General features: G+C 41.9%; 1 protein-coding gene across 1 annotated transcript in view; it reads right to left on the bottom strand.

Moving 5' to 3' along the window:
• The window catches only part of MOV10L1 (Mov10 like RNA helicase 1), a gene marked incomplete at both ends in the record, with an annotated part of 50,673 nt that continues 26,335 nt past the window's right edge, over positions 1–24,338 (bottom strand). Inside the window, 9 exons of the mRNA XM_083366630.1 lie at positions 1–96; positions 1,892–2,029; positions 3,006–3,113; positions 5,252–5,401; positions 6,747–6,851; positions 11,287–11,451; positions 18,869–18,968; positions 19,984–20,105; positions 21,291–21,437. Of these exons, the coding sequence (XP_083222756.1) occupies positions 1–96; positions 1,892–2,029; positions 3,006–3,113; positions 5,252–5,401; positions 6,747–6,851; positions 11,287–11,451; positions 18,869–18,968; positions 19,984–20,105; positions 21,291–21,437 (1,131 nt within the window). The remainder of the gene's footprint in view (positions 97–1,891; positions 2,030–3,005; positions 3,114–5,251; positions 5,402–6,746; positions 6,852–11,286; positions 11,452–18,868; positions 18,969–19,983; positions 20,106–21,290; positions 21,438–24,338) is intronic.

Genomic DNA, 24,338 nt, shown 5'->3' with positions numbered 1-24,338 from the left:
TCACTTTTTCTGATTTTCAAATTCTTGAGGCAAGTCACAGCCAATGTAAACGTCATTTATCAGACTGTACTCCAACAGAGCACTAAAGCAGGGATCCTGGCCAAAGGAAAGATTATAAAAGCTGTACAAGCTATTATATTATAAATCAGCCATAGATACGTCTCTGGTTTATATTATTTAATATTAGCAGGCCTAAATAAGAATAGCTTTAGGACATTATATGCAGCCGATATAACATTGTGTTGCTAGGATACCTAAGATGGCAGTGTGGGAGCTGGGCTAAAGCAAGCATAGTCTAACTTCTTATAATTTATAATATACATTACTAAATCCCATTGAAAGTTTTTATAGGCTTTTGTAACATTTATAATTTCATTGAGACAAATTACATGTTTCCTTATTTTCTTTGAAAGACTTGATTTGGCAACTATTCAAGATGTTCAGCAGACTTTACTTAATTAAGGTTGCAATAACTAGAAAGTAGTGTTTCAAGATCTGAACTAGCATTTGAAAGTCAAAACTGAGCTGTCCAAATATCCTGGGTCAATTTATTCCTTCTCAATTCTTGTTGTCCTTTGTTATTGCCATTATTACTATAGTGAAAGTGGAACAACCTGGCCCAGCTTCTGTACACTTTCTCTTAAGACAAGCAAATTGAAGAGAAAAGAAATTAGCAATTTAGTCTAGGGATTCAGTATTGCCATGAAAATCAACATTCTTAGAAAAGGAACATCCTAAAGAATGCCTGCATTAATTTGTTATTCAAAAAGTCTTAAAAAGCACAACTACACTTCTATTTAACTAGTTATTATGCTTTTCCATGAAATCCTAGTCTCCATTTGGAATTAAAAGATCTTTAACAGAAACTCAACAATTATTACTAGGTGTTGTCATTTTTGGACTATATAAACAAGAAATTATATTTGGCTATAAAAGCACTATGAAAAGCTTAATATTTGGATTGTCCAATTTATAGCACCACTGTTCTCTTAATTATGAAAAATTAGAAGAAGCAAAATAAAAACTATACTATATTAACTAAAATTATATTAGTGTGAATTAACAATAAACAGACAAATGAGGATCATAGCATGGAAGACTGCTGCAACTGACAGCTGAATTTGTCAATAAGTTTCAATTACACAAACAAAATTATCACTATATTTATATGCTGCCCATCTCCAGTTGCAACAACTAAATGCAATACAATCTACTAACATAGTACCACATTTAGCAATAATAATGCACAGTATGGTTGCTTTTTGGGGAGAAAGAACAGTTTTGTTATTAAAAGTGGCATTACTTTTGATTGTATGCCATATAATCTATATATGCCATATTTTTTATTTTTATTTATTTTAATTCCATTTATATCCCGCCCTTCTCCGAAGACTCAGGGCGGCTTACAAGCTTAGCAGTAGCCTTCATTCTATGTATTATTAGGGCTTTCACACACACCCCCAAGCGGCATTATTACAAAGTCAGCTTAATTGCCCCCAACAATCTGGGTCCATGTCAACACTTAGTGACTACATAAATTTTTCCAGGACGAGGCAAAACTACAACTTCAGAAGTGAGATGTTTAAGATCATTTATGATAGCATATATTATTACTACAAGTAAACAAATTCATCTGTTGACTTCATTTGGCTCTCTGCTGTATTCTCATTTATTGAAATTAAGACTGAGTTCACCATATTTCAGATAATTATCTTTTCTGCATTTAAGGATTAACGTATTGCTAAAAAAGATTCAGATGAATCACTAGCACATACCTTTTCCCCGGAACTTTAAATTAGAAATAGAGACAGGCAGCTACCAATATGTCAATGAAATTATTATATTAATGTAATTAAAATGAACATGAATTAGATAATAAATAAATTCTTACTTTGGCAAGCAGATGAGGATTTCCCACAACAATGAGCAAAGCCTTGGGTCTGGTAATTGCTACGTTAAAGCGCTTTGAATTAGCAAGAAAACCTAAAATGGGTCTATCATCATTGAGTAAAGTTTCATTTGACCGAACCTGGAACATAAGCATTGACCATTTAATTCCTCCAATTACACATAGTACTGCAGACAATTTTATAATCTGAAGTTGAATATAGCACAGTGATTAAAATGGACTAGAATTAGGAGGGTTCAAGTTCAACTCTGTCCTCAGCAAAAGAAACTCCCTGGGTGAATTTCGGCTGGTTGCTCTCCCTTAACCCATCCTTCTAACACCAAGATGGTTACTAGGGGAAAAAAGGGAGCAAAGAATACTGTCTGTGCTGCCTTGAACTCCTGAAGGAAAAGACAGGATATAGGCATGATGTCAAGGGGACACGGTGGCTCAGTGGGTTAGGACGCTGAGCTTGTCGATCAGATGGTCGGCAGTTTGGCGGGTCAAATCCCGAGTGCCGCATAGCAGAGTGAGTGCCTGTTACTCATCCCAGCTTCTGCCAACCTAGCAGTTTGAAAGCACATAAAAATGCAAGTAGAAAAATAGGGACCACTACGGTGGGAAGGTATAAAAGAAAAAAACACAATCATTTTTGTTTCTACTTGGAAACAACCCCATCTGGATTTTGTGCTTGAGGTGGAAAAAAAATTAAACTTTGATTTGGGTTTTATTGATTAGATAGATCTGTTGTTATAGAAATGGCTAGTTTATACTATTATGTAAAAGTAAAATGTTGAGGTTCAATCTTACTATCTTATCCTACTGCAATATAGAGTCACAAGTCAATGGCTTTTCTTTTGCTTTCCCTTCTTTTCTACACCTTTCCCTTTTCCCTCCATTTTTCCTATTATTTGCTTTTGTACTTTTGTATTTTATATTATAAACTAATAAAAAGTATTGACATGTAAAAATATATATATATTTTTTAAAAATCTACCTGTCCTGAGCTTTACTAGTCAATTACACATGCACTTTATTCTACTTCAACTTGCTAACTTGGGGGGTGGTGATGTTAGCCTCTGAATACCACATATACAAGTAGCACTTCACTACGTACTGTTGATATGATGATCACTAGGAATTCTTGTCCCTGAAACTCCTCCACTGAGCCAACTTTAATATCTGCTAGGTCCACACTGCGTAAGAGAACTGTGATTTTTTCTACCTAAAAATAATGATACATATTATTTCACAGAAAGCACTGGACTCAAAAAATAACATCATGATTTGATTAAAATGAGTCAGGTTTTGAAACAGCTAAACAAGTCAATTCTGAATTGTACTTTTGAAATTTTAGAATAGTTATCTCATTGGTACTACTTTACTACAATTTGAGTTAGAAAATATGGAAGTTTATTGAAAGCAATCTGAATTTAAATGTACTTAAAATGAATAAATTAATTGCAGATCTTCAAATAAGGCCTATTTTTCTTGGTGTAATTATCCACTAGGGACGCGGTGGCTCAGTGGGTTAGGACGCTGAGCTTGTCGATCAGAAGGTCGGCAGTTTGGCGGGTCGAATCCCGAGTGCCGCGTAACAGAGTGAGCGCCTGTTACTCGTCCCAGCTTCTGCCAACTTAGCAGTTCGAAAGCACGTAAAATGCAAGTAGAAAAATAGGGAACACTACGGTTGGAAGGTAACAGTGTTCCGTGCGCCTTTGGCGTCTAGTCATGCCGGCCACATGACCACGGAGACGTCCTCAGACAAGCGCTGGCTCTTCGGCTTTGAAACGGAGACGAGCATCGGCCCCTAGAGTCGGAAACAACTAGCATGCATGTGCGGGGGAACCTTTACCTTTAATTATCCACTATTTTTTCTGTTTTTTCATGTTTATCAAATTATTCTAAAATTGGAAAGAGTATCTTCTATCAACTATCAAGGATTGTCTTGGACAGGGAAACACACTTTTGTAAACATGTATTTTTCACTTTTTAGAAGACTATGCATATCTTTTATGTGTGAGAAAAACTGAGCTAAATAAAGCCAGGCTGCACATTAAAACATCTTCAGATCAATGTCTATCATTATGATCCTCCACTTGAGGCACTGGTATTATACTTCTGAAGAAACAATTTTCTCAGTACACTTTTCAAAACTATTTTTTAGTTAGTCTCAGTAAAAAAATCATTTTTACTGAGCTCAGTTTTGATATTATTTGTCGATATTTTTTTTCCTAAAAATAAAATGTGAACCACATTGGTCATTCACCAACTTTAACTACTCTGGGAAACAATGTAAATTTTGTAAACAAGGTGGTTTATACAGTACTACCCATCAGATGGATTTACAATTGGCTGACCAACTGCACTCAGCAAATAGTCCTCAATGGAACAATATCTACATGGAGGGAAGCATGCAATGCACTAGTACTAGGTTCTGTCTTAGGTGCAATAAGGGCTTTTTTTCTCATAGAACGCTCAGAACGGAGTTCCGGCACCTTTTTTGGATGGAACCTTGTAGGGTAGGCAAGGCAGGTTGTATGACATGTGTGAGTTCCGGCACCTTTTTCTTTTACAAAAAAAGCACTGGGTGCAGTACACTTCAAAATTTTCATAAATGATTTAGATGAGGAATAGTAGGGGGAAATCATCAAACATGCCAACGACATCAAGCTGGGGAAAACAGCTGACACTATCTTTTGCACTGATTGCCTGCAAAAGCTCTTAATTTATATTTTTTCTTTAATCTTTACATTCTTAAAACCTCTTGTTTTTGTCTAAGATTTCTAAAGCTAAAATAAGCAGGAGACAATAGACAACTCTGTGTTGTTCCTTTTTGTTTCTCACAGGGTATAGATAAATCTCCATTAACAATTGTTTATGTCTTCTGTAACGTATAAATAGATTTTATTCATTTTATAAAATTCTCCCCAAAGTAGATATATTTCAAAATTTGAAATAAGAATGTCCAGTTCAAACTATCAGAAGCTTTCTCTGCATCTAAAAAAATAATCCAACTTGTTTTTCATGGTGCTGTTCAAAATATTCCGAAATATCCAATTTAAGTTTTCTAACATTGTTTTTTAAACTGCCTTTTAGGTGAAAAAATCAGCTTGATATAATGAATAAATTCTTGTAAAATTATTTTCAATCTGGGAAGCTGAAAAATATATCATGGGAACTTCAAAGCCCTTGGTTTATCAATGAGGAGATTCAGGAATACCGTATCTCTTTAACACACCCCAAAAAGATGTTGTTAGTATTCACATTTACAGTCCAATAATGTAACAAACATATTAGCATCAAAATATACAATGCAATTAAAAATACCCAAAGAAATATAAGAAGCTGGATTAGATATACCTGTTTTCGATAAGGTGCAATTACTCCAATGTCTTTTACTGATACTGAACAGCTGATGCCTTTAACAAGAAGGCAACAGTAGCGCATCACTTGAACTGCTTCTATAGGATTGAACCAAGAAGGATTGCAGCCTTCACGCATTTCCATACCCTGAGGTTAGCAAGGCAAGAAATGAAAAACACAGAAAAAAATATTATTTCAAATACTTAACTCTCTTTTCACAGTGCTTATGTTAATAATAAAATGTCCAAACAGGCATTTAATAACCAGAGCTGTTCCAAAATCATCCTGAGGAGACTCTATACAATAGTGACTGAACATACCACTGTAGCTTTGGGGCAATTTAAAAAAGGGCTTTAAGTCATTCATTACAGAAAAAAACCCTCTTTGAATGGATTTTAGTATATGGAAGTTTCTATAGAAGAACTGGTCCTTAAAATTAAGATTTTATGGGGCATCATTAGCAGTTCAGAATTTGAACAGTAATAGTTATTTGTTCTTTGCTAAAAGGAATACATTCTCTGCAGCCATTTCTAATTTATTCTGGATAATTTGTAGGCTCCCAACAATAAAAATGTAATATATATTCTGTACGTTTCTCCAAATTCTTTGTACAGACCCCTCCCTAATGCCTCATAATTTTCAGCAAAATGAAATTGATGGTTTAGTGAGTAAATAGAATGGTTGTGGAGGTGAATATAAAAAGAGTAGATTTAAGAAAAAGTGGCTTTACTCTGTATTCATACATTGTTATCTTTTGATGATGATCACTTCCCCCTTGTTCTACTTCTATGTGGCCTCTATCAAATTATGTAGTCTTTGAATATATCTTCCCTTTTTTAGAAGGATTTGGGTGCTAAAGCAATTTTTTAAAAAATCAGCTGTAAGTTCAACCAATGAAAAATAGGATACAGTTAAGCATTTATCACTTATGTTTCTCTCCAGAAAGTTTTTAATTTAAGTATTTGTCCTCATCCTTTCTAGAACCTAATCTTCATTCACAAATTAATGAAAACAGTTTTCATCAGCAGAGTGACATTGTTATATTTTCATTATTCTTAAGATGAAATGTGTGAAGGTAGAAAGCTAATTAGTTTCTTCTTGTGTCTGGTTTTTACACAATTCTTTTAAGCACCTAGAAGCAAAATTAAAACTGTTATTATGTCATGCCCCAAGAGCCCTCAGTGTGGTTTTCCCAAAATGGAACAGCAGATTGTAAAATTCTCTTGCAAAGATAAATCACAATACATAAAATTATAAAGAAAAGGAACATTTATGTTAAATTTCTTGTATTCAAACTACATGGTATCACAATCTAAATAATGTGATATGCTTATTGATTTACATACCTTTGCGTATGTCTGAGATTTCTAAAATCAATCTAATTTTAAGTATAATGCAACAAAGAATTGATTTGTTTACATACCCTTATTCCATGAAAAATCAGTGGAAAGCCTTTCTTTGGCAGCTTCGCCCACCCCAACAAAGAGTTTACCACTGAAGGATCAGCACAGACTTCTAGTTCCTTATGATAAAATAGCTTGGATGGCAATGCAAGCAATGCGCCATGTGATCTGTAATTCTTCACAAGCTTTGTAATCTGCAAGCATAGAACCAACACCATAGCATGAGAAGGAATACAGCTATATTCGGAAGCATTAACATGTTGATAGGTGAGTCCAATTCTGTAAAGTGAGACAGAATCCCTGAGGAACTCTAAATGGCTCCCCACTAGGTTATATTTAGGACATCAAGAGGACATTGTTTTCAGTCACATTCTGAGTATCAGTCATATTGGGAACGGCAGCAGGCGGTTACACGGAGGGCCATATCAACACCTGGGATCGCACCCCCGCTGTCTTCAAGCGGTGGCGTGCTCCGACCCTCCAGTTGGTACCCATTTATCCGGGGGTGAGAGGGATCAGGCCCCTGAGCTCAGGCTGGTGTACTTTAATGACAGATCCGTTGTGAACAAGGCTCCCCTCGTCCGTGATTTGATCGAGGAGGAACATGCGGATCTGGCATGCATTACAGAAACCTGGTTGGGCTCAGAGGAAGGTGTCCCTCTGACTGAGCTTTGCCCTCCAGGTTTCTGTGTGTTACATCGGCCACGGGCTCAGGGCAGGGGTGGTGGGGTGGCGGTAGTTATACGGGAGACCTTATGTCCGCGGGAGACCACTATTGTACAGATAGGCGGGAGTGAATCCCTCCTCCTGAGGTGTGGCCCTGGGGCTGTTGGGCTTGTTGCTAACATACCTGGCGGCCAGCTGAGTAGCAACGGCCCTGCCCGAGCTTCTCGACGTCCTCTCAGGGTTGACGGTTGAGTTTCCCAGACTTATAGTTCTGGGCGACTTTAACCTGCCTTCTCTGGGAGGGTCGTCTGAGTTGGCCCGGGAGTTCATGGCCTCCATGACAGCCATGGACCTGATCGAAGTAATTCAGGGTCCGACTCATGGGGGAGGACACACTCTCGACCTAGTTTTCTTATCTGGGCAGTGGTTTGATGATCTGGGAGGGGGCTCGCCAACTATTGTCCCTCTGTCATGGTTCAATCATCACCTCCTGCGGTTGGTCTTCCACTATGTCACAACCCGCTGCTGGGCTGCGGAACCGACCAGGTGGTTCCGCCCCAGGCGCCTAATGGATCCGGAACGGTTCCAGACGGCGCTTGGGTCTATACCTATCCCCCTCGCTCACAGCCCGGCTCACGCCTTGGTGGATGCCTGGGAAAGGGCTGCCACCGAGGCGCTCGACCGTGTTGTACCCTTGCGACCCCTGACCTGGCGCAGATGCCGGTGGGCTCCTTGGTTTTCTGTGGAGCTCCGGGAGATGAAGCGTCGGAGATGAGGTCTAGAGAGCTGTTGGAGATCCAGCCGGTCTGAGTCTGACTGGTTGCGGTTAAGAACCTTTACAAGGTCTTATCTCGCGGCAATGAGGACAGCGAAGTCTAATTACTTCGCTGCCCTCATCGCATCCGCAGATAATCGCCCGGCCGCCATGTTTAGGGTGACTCGCTCCCTCTTTAATCAGGAGGTGAAGGAGGAGCCCTTGCAGGGGCGAGCCGAGGAGTTTAGCTATCATCTGACGAACAAAATCGCTCAGATTCGGATTCTGACTGGGCAGAGACTGACGGGGAGGAATCGAGCGGTCTAGAGAATGTTACCTGGAGTGAATTCAATCCTGTGACCCCAGATGAGGTGGACAGGATCATGAGGAGACTGAGTTCCGCCACGTGTTTATTGGACCCGTGCCCCTCCTGGCTGGTATATGCAGCCCGGGAGGAGACACGAGGCTGGTTCCAGGCAGTAATAACTGCTTCCTTGAGGGAGGGTACCTTCCCTGCCGCCTTGAAGGAGGCGGTGGTGAGGCCCCTCCTCAAGAAGCCTGCCCTGGACCCAGCTATTTTGAACAACTATTGTCTGGTCTCCAACCTTCGCTTTCTTGCGAAGGTGGTTGAGAGCGTGGTGGCACTTCAGCTCCCTCTGTTCCTGGAGGAAACTGATTATCTGGACCCATACCAATCGGGCTTCAGGACCGGGTACAGCACGGAGACGGCATTGGTTGCGCTGGTGAATGATCTCTGGAGGGCTCGGGACAGGGGTTGTTCCTCTGTCCTAGTCCTATTAGACCTCTCAGCGGCTTTTGATACCATCGACCATGGTATCCTACTGCGGCGTCTCAGGGGGTTGGGAGTGGGGGGCACTGTTTTACAGTGGTTCTCCTCCTACCTCCTGGGCCGCTCGCAGTCAGTGTTGACGGGAGGGCAGAGGTCCGCCCCGAGGCCTCTTGTTTGTGGAGTTCCTCAGGGGTCGGTCCTCTCTCCCCTCTTGTTCAACATCTATATGAAGCCACTGGGTGAGCTCATTCGTGGTTTCGGGGTGGGGTATCATCAGTACGCTGATGATACCCAGCTTTTTCTTTCCACCCCGAACCAACCCAGTGATGCCCTCGACGTGATGTCCCGTTGCCTGGAAGCGGTCCGGGTTTGGATGGGGAGAAACAGGCTTCGTCTCAATCCTGCCAAGACTGAGTGGCTGTGCATACTGGCATCTCAGACTAACCAATCTTTTCCATCGTTAACTATGGGGGGTGAGGTGTTACCCCTCGTTGATAGGGCCCGCAACTTGGGTGTCCTCCTGGATTCACGGCTCAGTTTGGAAGATCATATAGGAGCCGTGGCCAGGGGGACTTTTGCCGAGGTTCGCCTGATGCGCCAGTTACGGCCCTATCTGGACCGAGATGCCCTACGCAGTCACCCATGCGCTTGTGACCTCCCAGCTAGACATGGGGCTGCCCCTGAGGACCACTTGGAGGCTTCAGCTGGTGCAGAATGCAGCCGCGCGAGTTGTGATGGGAGTCTCCCGATAGTCCCATGTAACACCTCTTCTCCGCGAGCTGCATTGGCTTCCGGTTGCCCTCCGGGTGAGATTCAAGGTGCTGGTGATGACCTATAAAGCCCTAAATGGCATGGGCCCGGATTATCTAAGGGAGCACCTGCTGCCAGCGTCAATTTCCCATCGTCCTGTGCGCTCCCACAGGGAGGGTCTCCTCAGGGTACCGCCGGTCAAGGATTGCCGACGGGCGATCCACAGGGGGAGGTCGTTCTCTGTGGGCGCGCCTGCCCTATGGAATCAACTGCCAACGGAACTCCGGACTGCCCCCGACCGTCGTTCATTTCGCCGGGACCTAAAAACCTGGCTCTTTGAGCTATCTGGTCTGGACTGAGGGGTTTAATGTTTTTAAATTGTGATTTAATTTTTGCGGCTAGACTTAATTTAATTTATTTTAATTTTATATTGGATTGTTTTTAAATTTTGCCTTGTAAACCGCCCTGAGTCCTTTGGGAATAGGGCGGTATATAAACCAAATAAATAAATAAATAAATAAATAAATAAATAAATAAATAAATAAATAAATATGTGGAACTAAAAAAGGAAGCCACCATTTCTCTCTCTCACTCATCATGCAAACACATGGATTCATCCACATCACTGACTTTCCTATACTAACATAAAGAAGTCTATCCAATTGTGAACTCAACCTCCATTAGTAATTAAGCTTGAAAATATATATTTATTTATTTTTCACATTTCTGAACAACCCCTCTCTCTCAGAGAGGGACTCTGGGCAGTTTAAACACAACAGAAAAGTTAAAACATTTAAAAGGAAGCAAAAGATGATAAAACACTCTTAAAATTAGTTAAAAGGTGAAGGGAGGGCTTTCAGAGCATCAGTCAGACCCACAACTGTGTGCTCCTCTGGATTTCTCTTGACTTCAACAATATTAATACCACAATACATGGGAGTAGCAAAGAGAGAACCAGATCCAACTACTGAAAGTTGTGTTGGTTGTATCTTGTTCTCTATTCACAATTAGTAGTCCCTGTCATTCAGCTGCACAAGATGTTTTATATGGTACTAGTTTTTGCTAACTTGTGTACATGTGAGACTGACTCACAAGTTGTTCAGGTCTGAGGAACAGAAACATTGCTTCCAAAAGGTGATTAGTTAATGTCTCCCATTACATGATTTAGTGGTTTAAAGTTATAATGGCAAACAGCCTGAAAATTGATCCAAAAATAAAGGTTATCTTAAATATATTTAAAGTAGTCAATTACAGCTGAAGAATAGCCACAACAATAGCATTTAGGCTTATATACTACCCCATAGTGCTTTAGAGGACTCTCTGGGTGGTTTACAATGTAGAAGCATTATTTGCATATTGCCCCCAACAATCTGAATCCTCATTTCATCGACTTCAAAAGGATGGAAGCCTGAGTCAATCTTGAGCCCCATCATAATCAAATTCCAGGCTGTGGGCAGACTTTCCCTGCAATATTACACTTTAACCACTGTGCCACTAGGGCTCCTTCATATGGAAGTCCATATACTGCAGCTCTAAATTTAATCAAAATTCACAATACACACAAATTTGCTATATTAACAGCAATTTGATACAAATGTCTTAGATTTAGGAAACTTCCACACAAAGAATCTGTCAGCTCTTGATCACTCTATTCCCACATTTCACTTACCAACATAGGATTGTATGATCCACAAGGACCAAAAGCATCCTCATCTCGCAGGTACAAAGGGCGATGCATCAGCCTCTCCAACAAAGAGATGTTTAATCCATAAAGTGTTGCAAGCTTAGATTTTATTATTGGACCTAGTTGCATGGGATCCCCTGAAAGTATGATCTTCAGATACAGAACATTTTTTTAAAAAAATGTGACAACTTGCATTTCATATAATGCTCTTCATGAATTACATAACAAAAACTTGGGAGACAGATGCCATCAATACAGAAGTAATACCCATTTCTATTTTTTTTAAATAAAAAAATAGTTATCCATATCCAAAGTAGGACATTGTATTTACTATTGCATTTGAATAAAAAGAAGCATAACCTTCCCAAGGCAGCATCTCCAGGTTTTCACTTAGAACCAATATTTCCACCAATACGGCTGTTCAAGGCTCAAGTGGATCAAAAGCTCACAATGCCTTCTATAAGATTTAACTAGCAGGCAGATTGCTATTGACTAAGAGATACTCTGATGTGATTTTTAAATTTTATCCATTTTTATTACTATAACAAACAGTATATAGAAAGGAGAGGAATAATCTTGTTAGTTTATATAGTAGAAATATCTAGTAACTCATTCTCCAGGCTTCATCTGGTCCAGAAGCACTCCATACAAAAGACAAACACTCTCGGCAGAAGTTCTATCATCTGTGGCAAACTGAGGCTGGATGAAGGTATTTAGTGTCTTCGCTGGAGAAATAGGGAAAAAAACAACAACTCCTGTGTAATTGTGTCACCAGAAGAGGAGACTGGTAACCTTGTCAATAAGAGATGCTGCAGGACCACTCTTTCCTATCTTGCTGAAAGGCTCTTTAACTCTCGGCTATTTCCGTTAAGAGACCAGAATCTCACCACCAGCCAGTACTGACAGTTGCTTTGGTGTAGAGAAAGCCTAACTTCGTGGAATACCTTCCCACTTTGCCAATCTCCTTGCCTGTAGCTTCCCTTGCTTTCCCCAATCCCTTCTTCTCTCCCTATAGTCAGTTGCAGATCCATCATTCTCCCAGTTCCTCTCCTGTCATTACAACTTCCTTTACATCCACACCTCCCTCAACAACAGCAGCCACAGTTAACGCCTCCCGTGTTGCCCTGGGTGGGGCAGATGCTCTTTCACAAGAATGGAGGACCAGTGAAGGGAGAAGAGGAAGGAAGATGGGAAATCCACACTTGCCCAGGTAGGGAGAGAAGTAGGCAACAAGGAAGGAATATTCCTTTCTCCTCCTCTTTTGACAGTAAGAGTAGGAGAGAACAACTTTCTGGCCATATCCTGAAGTATAGAAAGCGGAATGCTGTGGGATAATAAGCACTTTTAAAAACAGGTGACTTTCCTCTTATCTCCAGAATGGAAGGAAAGAGCATTCTTAGGGCTGTAGGATCAAACCTATGACCAGTGCTGTAATGGGCAAGTAACAGGTAATCCTCGACTCACAGCCATTTCTTTAGTAACTGTTTGGTGTTATAACAGCACTGAAAAAAGTGACTTATGACAGTTTTTCACGCTTATGACCACTGCAGCATTCCCATGGTCACATGATCAAAAATCCCGATGCTTGGCAACTGGCATGCGTTTATGATGGCTGCAGTGTCGCAGTGTCGCAGAGTCGTGCTGATCACCTTTTGCAACCTTCTGTCAAGCAGTGAGAAAGCCAGATCCACTTAACAACCATTTTACTTAATTTAACAACTGCAGAAATTCATTTAACAACTGTGGCAAGAAATGCTGTAAAATGGGGTCAAACATACTTAACTGTTTTACTTAGCAACACACCGTGGGTATGTTGAGCCAACTAGATGGTTCTGCCCCAGGCGCTTAATGGACCCTGAAAGGTTCCAGGCAGCGCTGGGGTCCCCACCTGCCTCCTTTGCTCACAGCTCGGCGGATGCCTTAGTGGAAGCCTGGGAAAGGGCAGCCACGGAGGCACTTGACCGAGTTGTACCCTTGCGGCCCCTAACCCGGTGCAGATCCCAGCGGGCTCCATGGTTTTCTGCGGAGCTCCGGGAGATGAAGCGTCGGAGACGGGGCCTAGAGAGCCGTTGGAGGTCCAGCCGATCCGAATCCGACCGATTGCGACTAAGAACCTGTATTAGGTCTTATCTCGCAGCGATAAGGGTGGCGAGGTCTAACCACTTCACTACCCTTATCGCGTCCTCAGATAATCGCCCGGCCGCCCTGTTTAGGGTGACCAGCTCCCTCCTTAATCAGGAGGTGAGGGAGGATCCCTTGCAGGGTCGTGCTGAGGAGTTTAGTCAACATCTGTCGGACAAAATCGCTCGGATTCGGACCGGTTTGGACTCTGACTGGGCAGAGTCTGACGATTGGGACACGGGTGGTCTTGTCGATGTTATCTGGGATCAGTTCGATCCTGTGACACCTGAGGAAGTGGACAGGATTATGGGGAGGCTGAGCTCCACCACATGTTTATTGGATCCGTGCCCTTCCTGGCTGGTTTATGCGGCCCGGGAGGGAACACGAGGCTGGTTCCAGGCGGTTATATCTGCATCTTTGAGTGAGGGTAGTTTCCCCGCCGCCTTGAAGGAGGCGGTGGTGAGACCTCTCCTCAAGAAGCCTGCCTTGGACCCAGCTGTGTTAAATAACTTTCATCCGGTCTCCAACCTTCGCTTTCTTGCGAAGGTTGTTGAGAGCGTCGTGGCGCATCAGCTCCCTCTGGTTCTGGATGAAGCGGATTATCTAGGCCCATACCAATCGGGCTTCAGGCCCGGGTACAGCACGGAGACGGCATTGGTCGCTCTGGTGAATGATCTCTGGAGGGCTCGGGACAGGGGATATTCCTCTGTCCTAGTCCTATTAGACCTCTCAGCGGCTTTCGATACCATCGACCATGGTATCTTGCTGCGGCGCCTCAGGGGATTGGGAGTGGGAGGCATGGTTTTTCAGTGGTTCTCCTCCTATATCCTGGGACGTTCGCAGTCGGTGTTGGCAGGGGGGCAGAGGTCGACTTCGAGGCCTCTCGCTTGTGGAGTCCCTCAGGGGTCGGTCCTCTCGCCTCTCCTGTTCAACATCTACAAGAAACCGCTGGGTGAGATCATTTGTGGTTTTGGAGTTGGGTATCATCAGTATGCTGATGATATCCAGCTTTTTATTTCGACCCCAAACCAGCTCAGTGATGCCCTCGACGTGATGTCCCGCTGCCTGGAGGCGGTTCGGGTCTGGATGTGGAGGAACAGGCTTTGACTCAACCCTGACAAGACTGAGTGGCTGTGCGTACCGGCATCTCGGGATATTCAGGATATCCCATCTCTTTCTATGGGGGGAGAGTTATTACCCCCCGTAGATAGGGCTCACAACTTGGGAGTCCTCCTAGATTCACAGCTTTCTTTAGAAGACCTTCCGGCGTGATCTAAAAACGTATTTATTTGAGCAATCTGACCTGGTCTGATGGGTTAGGGTTGGGGTTTTAATATGTTTTTAATTATTGTTTTAAATTTTAAATTTGGGCATTATATTTAATGGTTTTTTAACTTTTGTATTCTGTTTTTTATATTTATTGCCCTGTACACCGCCCTGAGTCCTTCGGGAGAAGGGCGGTATAAAAATAAAAATATAATAAAAATATAATAAAAATAAAAAAATAAAAAATAGTAGCTGTGACTAGGGGGGCCTTCGCCCAGGTTCGCCTGGTGCGCCAGTTGCGGCCCTATTTAGACCGGGATGCCTTACGTACAGTCACTCATGTGCTCGTGACCTCTCGTTTGGACTACTGCAACGCTCTCTACATGGGGCTGCCCTTGAAGACCACTCGGAGCCTCCAACTGGTACAGAATGCAGCCGCGAGAGTTGTGCTGGGAGTTTCCCGATACTCCCATGTTACACCTCTGCTCCGCGAGCTGCATTGGCTTCCGGTTGCCCTCCGGGTGAGATTCAAGGTGCTGGTATTGACCTACAAAGCCCTACATGGCATGGGTCCGGAATGCCTTGGGGAGCACCTGCAGCCGGCATCAACTTCCCTCCGCCCAGTACGCTCCCACAGAGAGGGCCTCCTCAGGGTGCCACCGGTCAAAGAATGCCGACTGGTGGCCCCCAGGTGGAGGGCGTTCTCTGTGGGCGCGCCGGATTTATGGAACCGTCTTCCGGTGCTCCGGATGGCGCCCGACCTGCGCTCCTTCCGGCGCGATCTAAAGACTTATCTCTTCGAACAAGCTGGCCTGGCCTGATGGGAGGGGGGTGGGTTTTATTACTTTTAATGTGTTTTAACCTATTGTAAGAGTTGTGGGCATTTTGTTTAATCTCTTTTAATTTTTGTATTTTGTCTTTTAACATGTACTGCCCTGTTCACCGCCCTGAGTCCTTCGGGAGAAGGGCGGTATACAAATAAAATTAATAATAATAATAATAATAATAATAATAATAATAATAATAATAATAATAATAATAATAATAATAATAAATAATGTTGGGCTCAATTGTGGTTTTCAGTCGAGGGCTATCTGTATTTCTCTGTATCATTAGTAGTTGAGATGATTGAAAGATTTCTGAGGATTCAGTAGTATGAGCACCTCATGATCATATGAAGGAGTTTTAATTACCGTATTTTTCCATCTATAAGATGCACCCTTGTATAAGATGCTCTGGCATGCGAGTTTCTCAGCACTGATCAGCTGTTCGGAAGAGTGCTGAACAACTGAGCTGGCAAATCCGGAATTTCGGCCGGCCGACGATCTTGCCCCCTCCCTCCTCCCATTAGTGGCAAGCCCACAGGGGCTTGACACCTGCACCAGGCGGCATGGCAACCCACACAGGCATGCCTTGGGCTGTGGAGGTTACCATTATTTCCCTGTGTATAAGACGCTGCACTTGTATAAGATTTATTTATTTATTATTTAAATTTATATACCGCCCTATTCCCGTAGGACTCAGGGCGGTTTACAGGGAAATTAAAATACATAGTATACAAAATTAAAATCAATTAAAACTATTAATTAAATTACAGTCCCTGAAGTTAAACTAAAACCCAATTAAATTAAATTAAAACCCCTCAGTCTGGGCCAAACAGCTCTAAGAACCAAGTTTTGAAGTCCTGGCGAAATGAGCGAAGGTCGGGGGCAGTCCTGAGTTCCGTGGGAAGTTGGTTCCATAGGGCCGGCGCGCCCACAGAGAACGCCCTTCCCCTGGGAATAACCCGCCGGCATTCCTTAACCGGCGGTACCCTGAGAAGGCCCTCCCTGTGGGAGCGCACAGGACGATGGGAAGTTGATGCCGGCAGCAGGTGTTCCCTTAGATAATCCGGACCCAAGCCATTTAGGGCTTTATAGGTCATTACCAGCACCTTGAATCTCACCCGGAGGGCAACCAGAAGCCAATGCAGCTCACGGAGAAGAGGTGTTACACGGGAGTATCGGGAAACTCCCGTAACAACTCGCGCGGCTGCATTCTGCACCAGTTGAAGCCTCCGAGTGGTCCTTAAGGGCAGCCGCATGTAGAGAGCGTTGCAGTAGTCTAGCCGGGAGGTCACGAGCGCATGGGTGACTGTGCGTAGGGCATCTCGGTCCAGATAGGGCCGCAGCTGGCACACCAGACGAAGCTGGGCAAAAGCCCCCCTGGTCACGGCTCCTATATGGTCTTCAAAATTGAGCCGTGAATCCAAGAGGACGCCCAAGTTGTGAGCCCTATCAACGGGGGTGTAACACCTCACCCCCCATCATTAATGATGGAACGGCCTGGCTAACCCGAGATGCCGGTATGCACAGCCACTCAGTCTTGGCAGGATTGAGATGAAGCCTGTTTCTCCCCATCCAAACCCGGACTGCCTCCAGGCAACGGGACATCACGTCAAGTGCATCACTGGGTTGGTTCGGGGTGGAAAGAAAAAGTTGGGTATCATCAGCGTACTGATGATACCCTACCACGAAACCACGAATGAGCTCGCCCAGCAGTTTCATGTAGATGTTGAACAGGAGGGGAGAGAGGACCGACCCCTGAGGGACTCCACAAACGAGAGACCTCAGGGCGGACCTCTGCCATCCCGTCAACACCGACTGCGAGCGGCCCAGGAGGTAGGAGAACCACCATAAAACAGTGCCGCCCACTCCCAACCCCGAGACGCCACAGTAGGATACCATGGTCGATGGTATCGAAAGCCGCTGAGAGGTCTAAAATGACTAGGACAGAGGAACATCCCCTGTCCCGAGCCTGCCAGAGATCATTCACCAGTGCGACCAATGCCATCTCCGTGCTGTACCCAGGCCTGAAACCCGATTGGTACGGGTCAAGATAATCAGTTTCCTCCAGGAACAGAGGAAGCTGATGCGCCACCACACTCTCAACAACCTTTGCCAAGAAGTGAAGGTTGGAGACCGGACAGTAGTTATTTAAAACAGCCGGGTCCAGGGCAGGCTTCTTGAGGAGGGGTCTCACCACCGCCTCCAAGGCGGCAGGAAAGATACCCTCCTTCAGGGAAGCAGTTATTACTGCCTGGAACCAGCCTCGTGTCTCCTCCCGGGCCGCATAAACCAGCCAGGAGGGGCACGGGTCCAGTAAACAAGTGGTGGAGCTCAGTCTCCTCATGATCCTGTCCACGTCATCGGGGGAAACAGGGTCGAACTCAGTCCAGATAACATGCTCAAGACCGCTCGATTCCTCCACGTCAGACTCAGAGTTCAAACTGGGTTGTTCTGGTCACCAAGATTCTGAGTGCAAATTTGAGTTTTAGTTTTGAACTTTAAAACCAGCATGATTTGGTACCTAGGTCCTGCAGCATAGCCTTCTTCAGTTAAAACCATCCTACATGGTGAGCTAATTTGGTAGCAGAAGCTACCTATTCCTGGTATTTTAATAGGTTAGTTTGGTGGAAATCTATTGTGTGTCTGTTACAGAAACAGGCATTTCCTTATGAAACAGTTCTTTCTGAAGTCTAGTCTTGTCCAGGCTTTGAATTTTTGTACGGCAATGAAAATGGAGGCTATTTTGAAGAGATTTTCAGACCCATGCCAACTACACTCATGAGTGCCTATGATTAATGTGACTGGATAAGGATTACTGTTTTTATTTTACTCCTCCTGTTCGATAGACCGCTGTATAGTTTTTCTTGTGTACTGATTATGTTTATTGTTGTAAACTGGTATGAGCTATAAGACTGGATTGCACATAAATAAAAGATGATAAAAACATAATAAAGGGCATAGTAGAGAGAAGAAACAGATATGAAAGATAAAGCTACCCTTACACCAAATAAATGATACGGCCATGGGCAAGATCTTGACTATGGAAAGCCACTGGCATCCATAATGAATTAAGAGTTTTCCCTCTTCCTTTTTAAATAAAACTTAAGAGATATGGGATGAAAACTGAACGTGTGACAGTGCAAATATGGATGAATGATATTTGAAATAGGCATGGCTGTTTTTCTAGTAATGGGCACGGTTCATATTATATATTTTAGACACATTAGATCAACAGCTCGTAAGCAGTATCTACAAACAGAAATTTTTCCTCCTTAGAGAACATCAAACAATCTCCACACAACAGACCTAAACAGTTAGATATAATCAATTAGATATAATAAAAACTTATATACCTGGCCAGTGACTTCTGAAATCAGTCCCAGAGGGATTAGGCTTTCTGGTTCACTTGCCTGCCCTGCTTCATCCACAAATACATGTGTGAAATGTCCAAACCTAATATTGTTGAATAAAAATTGGACCTACTTGTAGTATGCTCTGCATTCTGAGACATCACTTTAAAAAATAATGAACATTGTACCTAAGTAACATTGGTAAAACAAAAAGTATTTACTTTCAGTTAAGCCCATTACAGATTTTAACAAGTGACTATATTTTCAAGAACACTGAGGTTCATAGTACAGTATTTTCAATTGCCACTGTGCAATCTCAATGTGAAAATAGCAAGGGATGATAATTATCCAATTTTGATTGTGGGATTATGAGAATGTCTTAATATATCCAGATTCAGATATATTGTAGCCTAGTATAAATGTATGACTGAGCTACAGTACAAATGGGTAAACATCTGCATTTTATCTCACAGTGGCAATTATATAAGTTCTACTTGGAGGTTCAAGTACAAGAAATAAAGCTAACTGTGAACTTTTACTTGCAATATATGGCTATTACATATTTTTAATGACAATATGAGCCTTGGTGGCGCAGTGGGCTAATGCCTCCTTAAGTAACACCAGCTGCCTGCAATTAGTGCAGGTTCGCATCCCACCAGGCTCAAGGTTGACTCAGCCTTCCATCCTTCCGAGGTAGGTAAAATGAGGACCCAGATTGTTGGGGGCAATAAGCTGACTTTGTAATAATGCCGCTGGAGGGGCCCAAAAGCCCTAATAAGCAGGCATATACATAGAATGAAGGCTATTGCTAAGCACATTGGTTTGTGCTTAAATTGTAAGCCGCCCTGAGTCTTCGGAGAAGGGTGGGATATAAATGGGATTAAAATAAATAAAATAAATAAATATGAATCTTGAAAGAAACTCCTCTTCTTTATTTACTGGGATCTTTTCCCATGTGGAGTAACTCCAGCCATTTATCAGCTGTTGGGGAGGGAGTTTTTTGCCCATTTACTTAGTTCAGGTAATAGCTTCTTGCTCTCATTTCCTTCTCTCTAAGAAGTTGCTTATATTTTTATATCCTACTTTTCCTGGAATAGTCAGAAAAGCTTACACATTACCTTATTCCTATCTGGTAAAACATTCCTGCGCTGCTGCATGTCACAATAATTATTCGAAACAGAGATGCTTCATGAATATCTTCTCCACCTTTGCAGTAAAACTTTATTACTTCATTAAAACTCTGCCAATACAAAGAAGGACGTTATTAATATGCCTATCATCAGTTAGGTTTACACATTTGCAACTGCAGACACGAGTTATTTATTATATTTATTATATTATTATACTCTGAAAGGAAGGCAATGCCTCTTCATACCAATGAAGCATCCCTAATTTGATTTGTATCCTATCAATTTAATTTTGAAAACAGTGAGATCCTCCTCTCAAATATTTTTACTCTGAAGCACCATGTCCCTTCTTGAAAATCTGAGTTCTCAGAACATTTTTGTCTATGTTCTGCTTTAATTTTGACCCCTTTGCATTCTGTTAGATACTTGGTTTCTCTACTGTTCTCTACCTTTCATTGTTGAAATGCTTAGAGGAAGTTATTCATCACCTGCTCTCTGGAAACACACTTGCGCACATATACACGTGCACACACATAGAGCCCTAAGTTCAAGTAGGTGTAACCCTGCAATACTTTAAAATGGCCTTGAAGGTGAGGGGAATATATGCCGTTTGTGAATTTCCCTGTTTTCATCATATTTCATTTGCTTTTATGTACTAGGTTTTGTTTTTAACTTAACGATTTACTGCCTAGGGTTGTTATGTACAAATTTGATTTATACATCACGAAGTTACAATATTTCTCAGTGATCCCTTACATCATTAACTTGTATCTGCTGTTTTAAAACTGTACAATATATTCATATAGCTCTTTACTGTTGTTCTTTGTAAGTAGATTCTGCAACAAACTGCATAGGTGTAATGCAATTATGAACTAGTTTCTGCAGAGGATTTATTTCATCTGGAAGTTCTATTGTTTCGAAAATATCCACGTCAAAGAAAAATCTCCATTTCTTTTATTAAACACTAGAACCTGATACATCTTTCTGTCCTGATGGGAATCTTGGAGAAATTCCCTCAACCCTTTCTGCATCTTGACTCTGACTTTTCTTATGTAGAAACTGACTTATTGAGCCTAAGATTTAAGATTCAATCTTTCAGGAGAGATCATATTCAACAATTTAGGAGGAGATATTAGCAAGTAACAGATGGTAACAGAGTAACTTGGAAAACTAAGCACTATTCAGTTAAAACAAGTATGAAATAATTGGTTGTAACTAATTCTGAGCTTAAAATGCACCATTTGTCTAATGAGACAGAATGACTCATAGAGAAAGAAAGTCTTTTAAATACATTTTACCTCTTCATTTCTGTTGATTGCATTAACTCTGACCATAACTCCTGGTCTTAGTAAGTTGCTCTCATGAAGTCGTAAACAAATAAGATCTGTAGCGCTGTTTGATGGTGCACAGACCAATATTCGGCTGCTTGGTAACCTATAATATATCTAATTAGATGAAAACAAGCATTCATATGTTGTATTGTTAACTGACACTCTTAATACAGTGAACAGTTACATGGTAATTTTTAAGAATTATATTGAACCAATTAAAATTCCAGTATTATTTTCTCTCCATGCTAGATGTGCATATATTTACTAGCTGTACTGAAGACTGATAAGACATTAACACAATATTCAGAACATTTCAATAAGCTACAATTATGCACTGGTGCTTTATTTCTTCATATTGATCCACCATAAAAAATTACAATTTCCTGTAACATCCTTTTTAAAGCATGTACCAAAGTAGCATTCAAAACACATTACTGTAATTATTCTCATGTTATTTTAATCTAGACAGAAAAGGTACTTATTATTTTCAAAGCATTCTCATGCATGTTAAAATTCTGTTATCTGTAGATGAGAAAATCCATCAGCAATTCCTATCTTCCACATTAATAAGTATTCATTCTTCAATGAATATTCCCAAACAAAAAGGGTGAATAATTTTTAACAAAGAGTTAACATTATTAAAAATAGCAGAGACAAGAACCAGTTACAATTCACTATTACCTGCAAAATTGCTTCAATAATTGTGACAGTTTTGCCGGTTCCTGGTGGCCCAAATAGGATATAAGGAGTTGGACGACATTCACCACTAAGAATCCTTTTAACTGCGAGTTTCTGATGCTCATTCAGCAGAGGGTTGAAAAAGTCACAGTCTTGTCTATTCCAAGTTAGAATTCTATTTACTATATCCAAAATTATAGAATTTAATGAACATCTTATTATGGTGCACAGAATTTTAAAAAGCAGTATATGGAAATGTCTCCAAAATTATAGTAACCTTCAAAACACATATCCCTTTAAATAAGTAACAAGTATAGTTTGTTTGCCATTTGATATAGCAAAAATTAACAAGTATTTAAAATGTACCTTCTAAACCAATTTATATTATTCCAACAAAATGATACCAACTTGTTTGTGTGGCAATAGTAACTGTATCAGAAACATCTTTTTCATTTTTTGGCATTTGTTTTTCCTTTTTTATCCTTTCTTCCTGAAAGCAGCAAAAAGAAAGAAAATCAACATTTGTAATGTTTCATTCATTCCACTTTGAATAAAGTGACAATTTTAATGTAACTTAAAATATTCACAAGCGGATTCTAAAAAGTTCTTGAAAAGATTATCATTAGTAACATTGTTAATGTACATAAATACATTATGTTTGTATGAAGATATTGTAGTGTATGTATGAAGATATTGTAGTGTTTGTATGAAGATATTGTAGTGTTTGTATGAAGATATTGTAGTGTTTGTATGAAGATATTGTAGTGTATGTGTCATTATTCTGACATCATTGAGGTTTGTTATTGATGCCACTGTTTCCAAGCTTAGACAAACTAAATCAGATGCTATTTCTTGTCAAGACATATGCACTATTAAGCTTTTACTTAAGAATGATTAAGAATTCAAGATTCTGCTCTGCCAAAATGGTCCTAACTTTTCTGTTACTGCTAAATGCTGATTACCAGCAGATTGCAAGATACAATTTAAAAAGCTGGCCACAACCTTTAAAACTATGGGTTGTGCACCAATTGGGGCCTCTCCTGGATCAGGAGTCCCCGTGCTGTCATTCAGGCCCTAATCATCTCATGGTTGGAGTATTGCAATGAGCTCTACATGGGGCTACCTTTGAAGAACATTTGGAAGCTACAGTTGCTGCAGAGTTCAGTGGTGTGGGAAGTTCTTGGGGCCCCAACGGTGGCCCATGTAACACCACTGATCTATGAGCTGCACTGGCTATGTTTGGTCTGGGTGCAATTTAAAATGTTTGATAATCACTTTTAAAGCCCAACATGGCATAGGTCCAGGTTACTTAAGGCAGGGGTTCCCAACCCCCCAGGCTGCAACCCACTCTCGGGCCATGGCTTATTCGCGATTGGGCTGCAGGCTGGTATGCACACACACGCACGCACAGCTCAACTCACATAAGTGGTGGGCTGGCGCGCAGACACCTAAATGCATGCAAGCAGTGGGCTGGTGCACACGTGTGCCTACAGCTCAACTTGCATGAGCGGCAGACTAGCGCACGCATGCATGCATGTGCAGCTTGACTTGTAGCCGAGCTGCATGTGCATGCCTGTCCACCGACTTGCCGCTTGCATGAGTCAGGCTGCATGCGTGTGTGCCAGCCTGCCACTGGTTCTTCCCTCCCTCCCAGCTGGGCCACCAAGCTGTAAAGGTTGTGGACTGCTGACTTAAGAGACTGTCTCATCCCACTGGGATTGGCTGCCCCACCCAGGCCGGCAGAGGAGGCATGCTACGGACCCCATCAGGGTATTCTGGCTGGCAGGGTCCAGAAGACCATTGCACCTGCCCTTTGGGAACATCTTGTTCCCTGCAGTGGTCTACTCCAACCCTCCTATAAGAGCCTAAAGATCTAGGTCTGCTGGCTGATTTGGGGCTCCAAAGGAAAGTTTCATGCTGGGTGGTTGATAAGATTAATATCAGACCCCACCCCATTTATTCTATTTCCTCTCTTCCCAACTTTTAGCTATTGTATTTTTATACCTTTGTAATATTTTATTTATATAATTTTTTTTAATATTGTAAGCCTACCAGAGTTACCCTGTGGTAAGATAGGCAGCAAATAAATTGGATAAATAAATAAATAAATGGATCTCAATATGTGCATATCTTCAGTACTCCCTTGTCCTAGGGGCATGCTGCCCACCCATTAGATCTAGAACAAAAATATCTCTCTGGGCTCTAGTTCCTGGCAAATGTCATCTTCAGGGATCTCGGTGGTCAATCTTTTGTAATCCCTATTTCTCTGGAATAGCATTCCTCCAGAGATCAGGCTGTCTTCCACAGAGATTTATAAAGATACTGATCCATCTTGGA

The sequence above is a fragment of the Vipera ursinii genome, assembly GCF_947247035.1.
Source record: "Vipera ursinii genome assembly, chromosome: 6".
In the NCBI taxonomy this organism is placed as follows: domain Eukaryota; kingdom Metazoa; phylum Chordata; class Lepidosauria; order Squamata; family Viperidae; genus Vipera; species Vipera ursinii.
The sequence above is the reverse complement of the archived record's forward strand: the minus strand, read 5'-3'. Positions and strand labels throughout refer to the sequence as shown.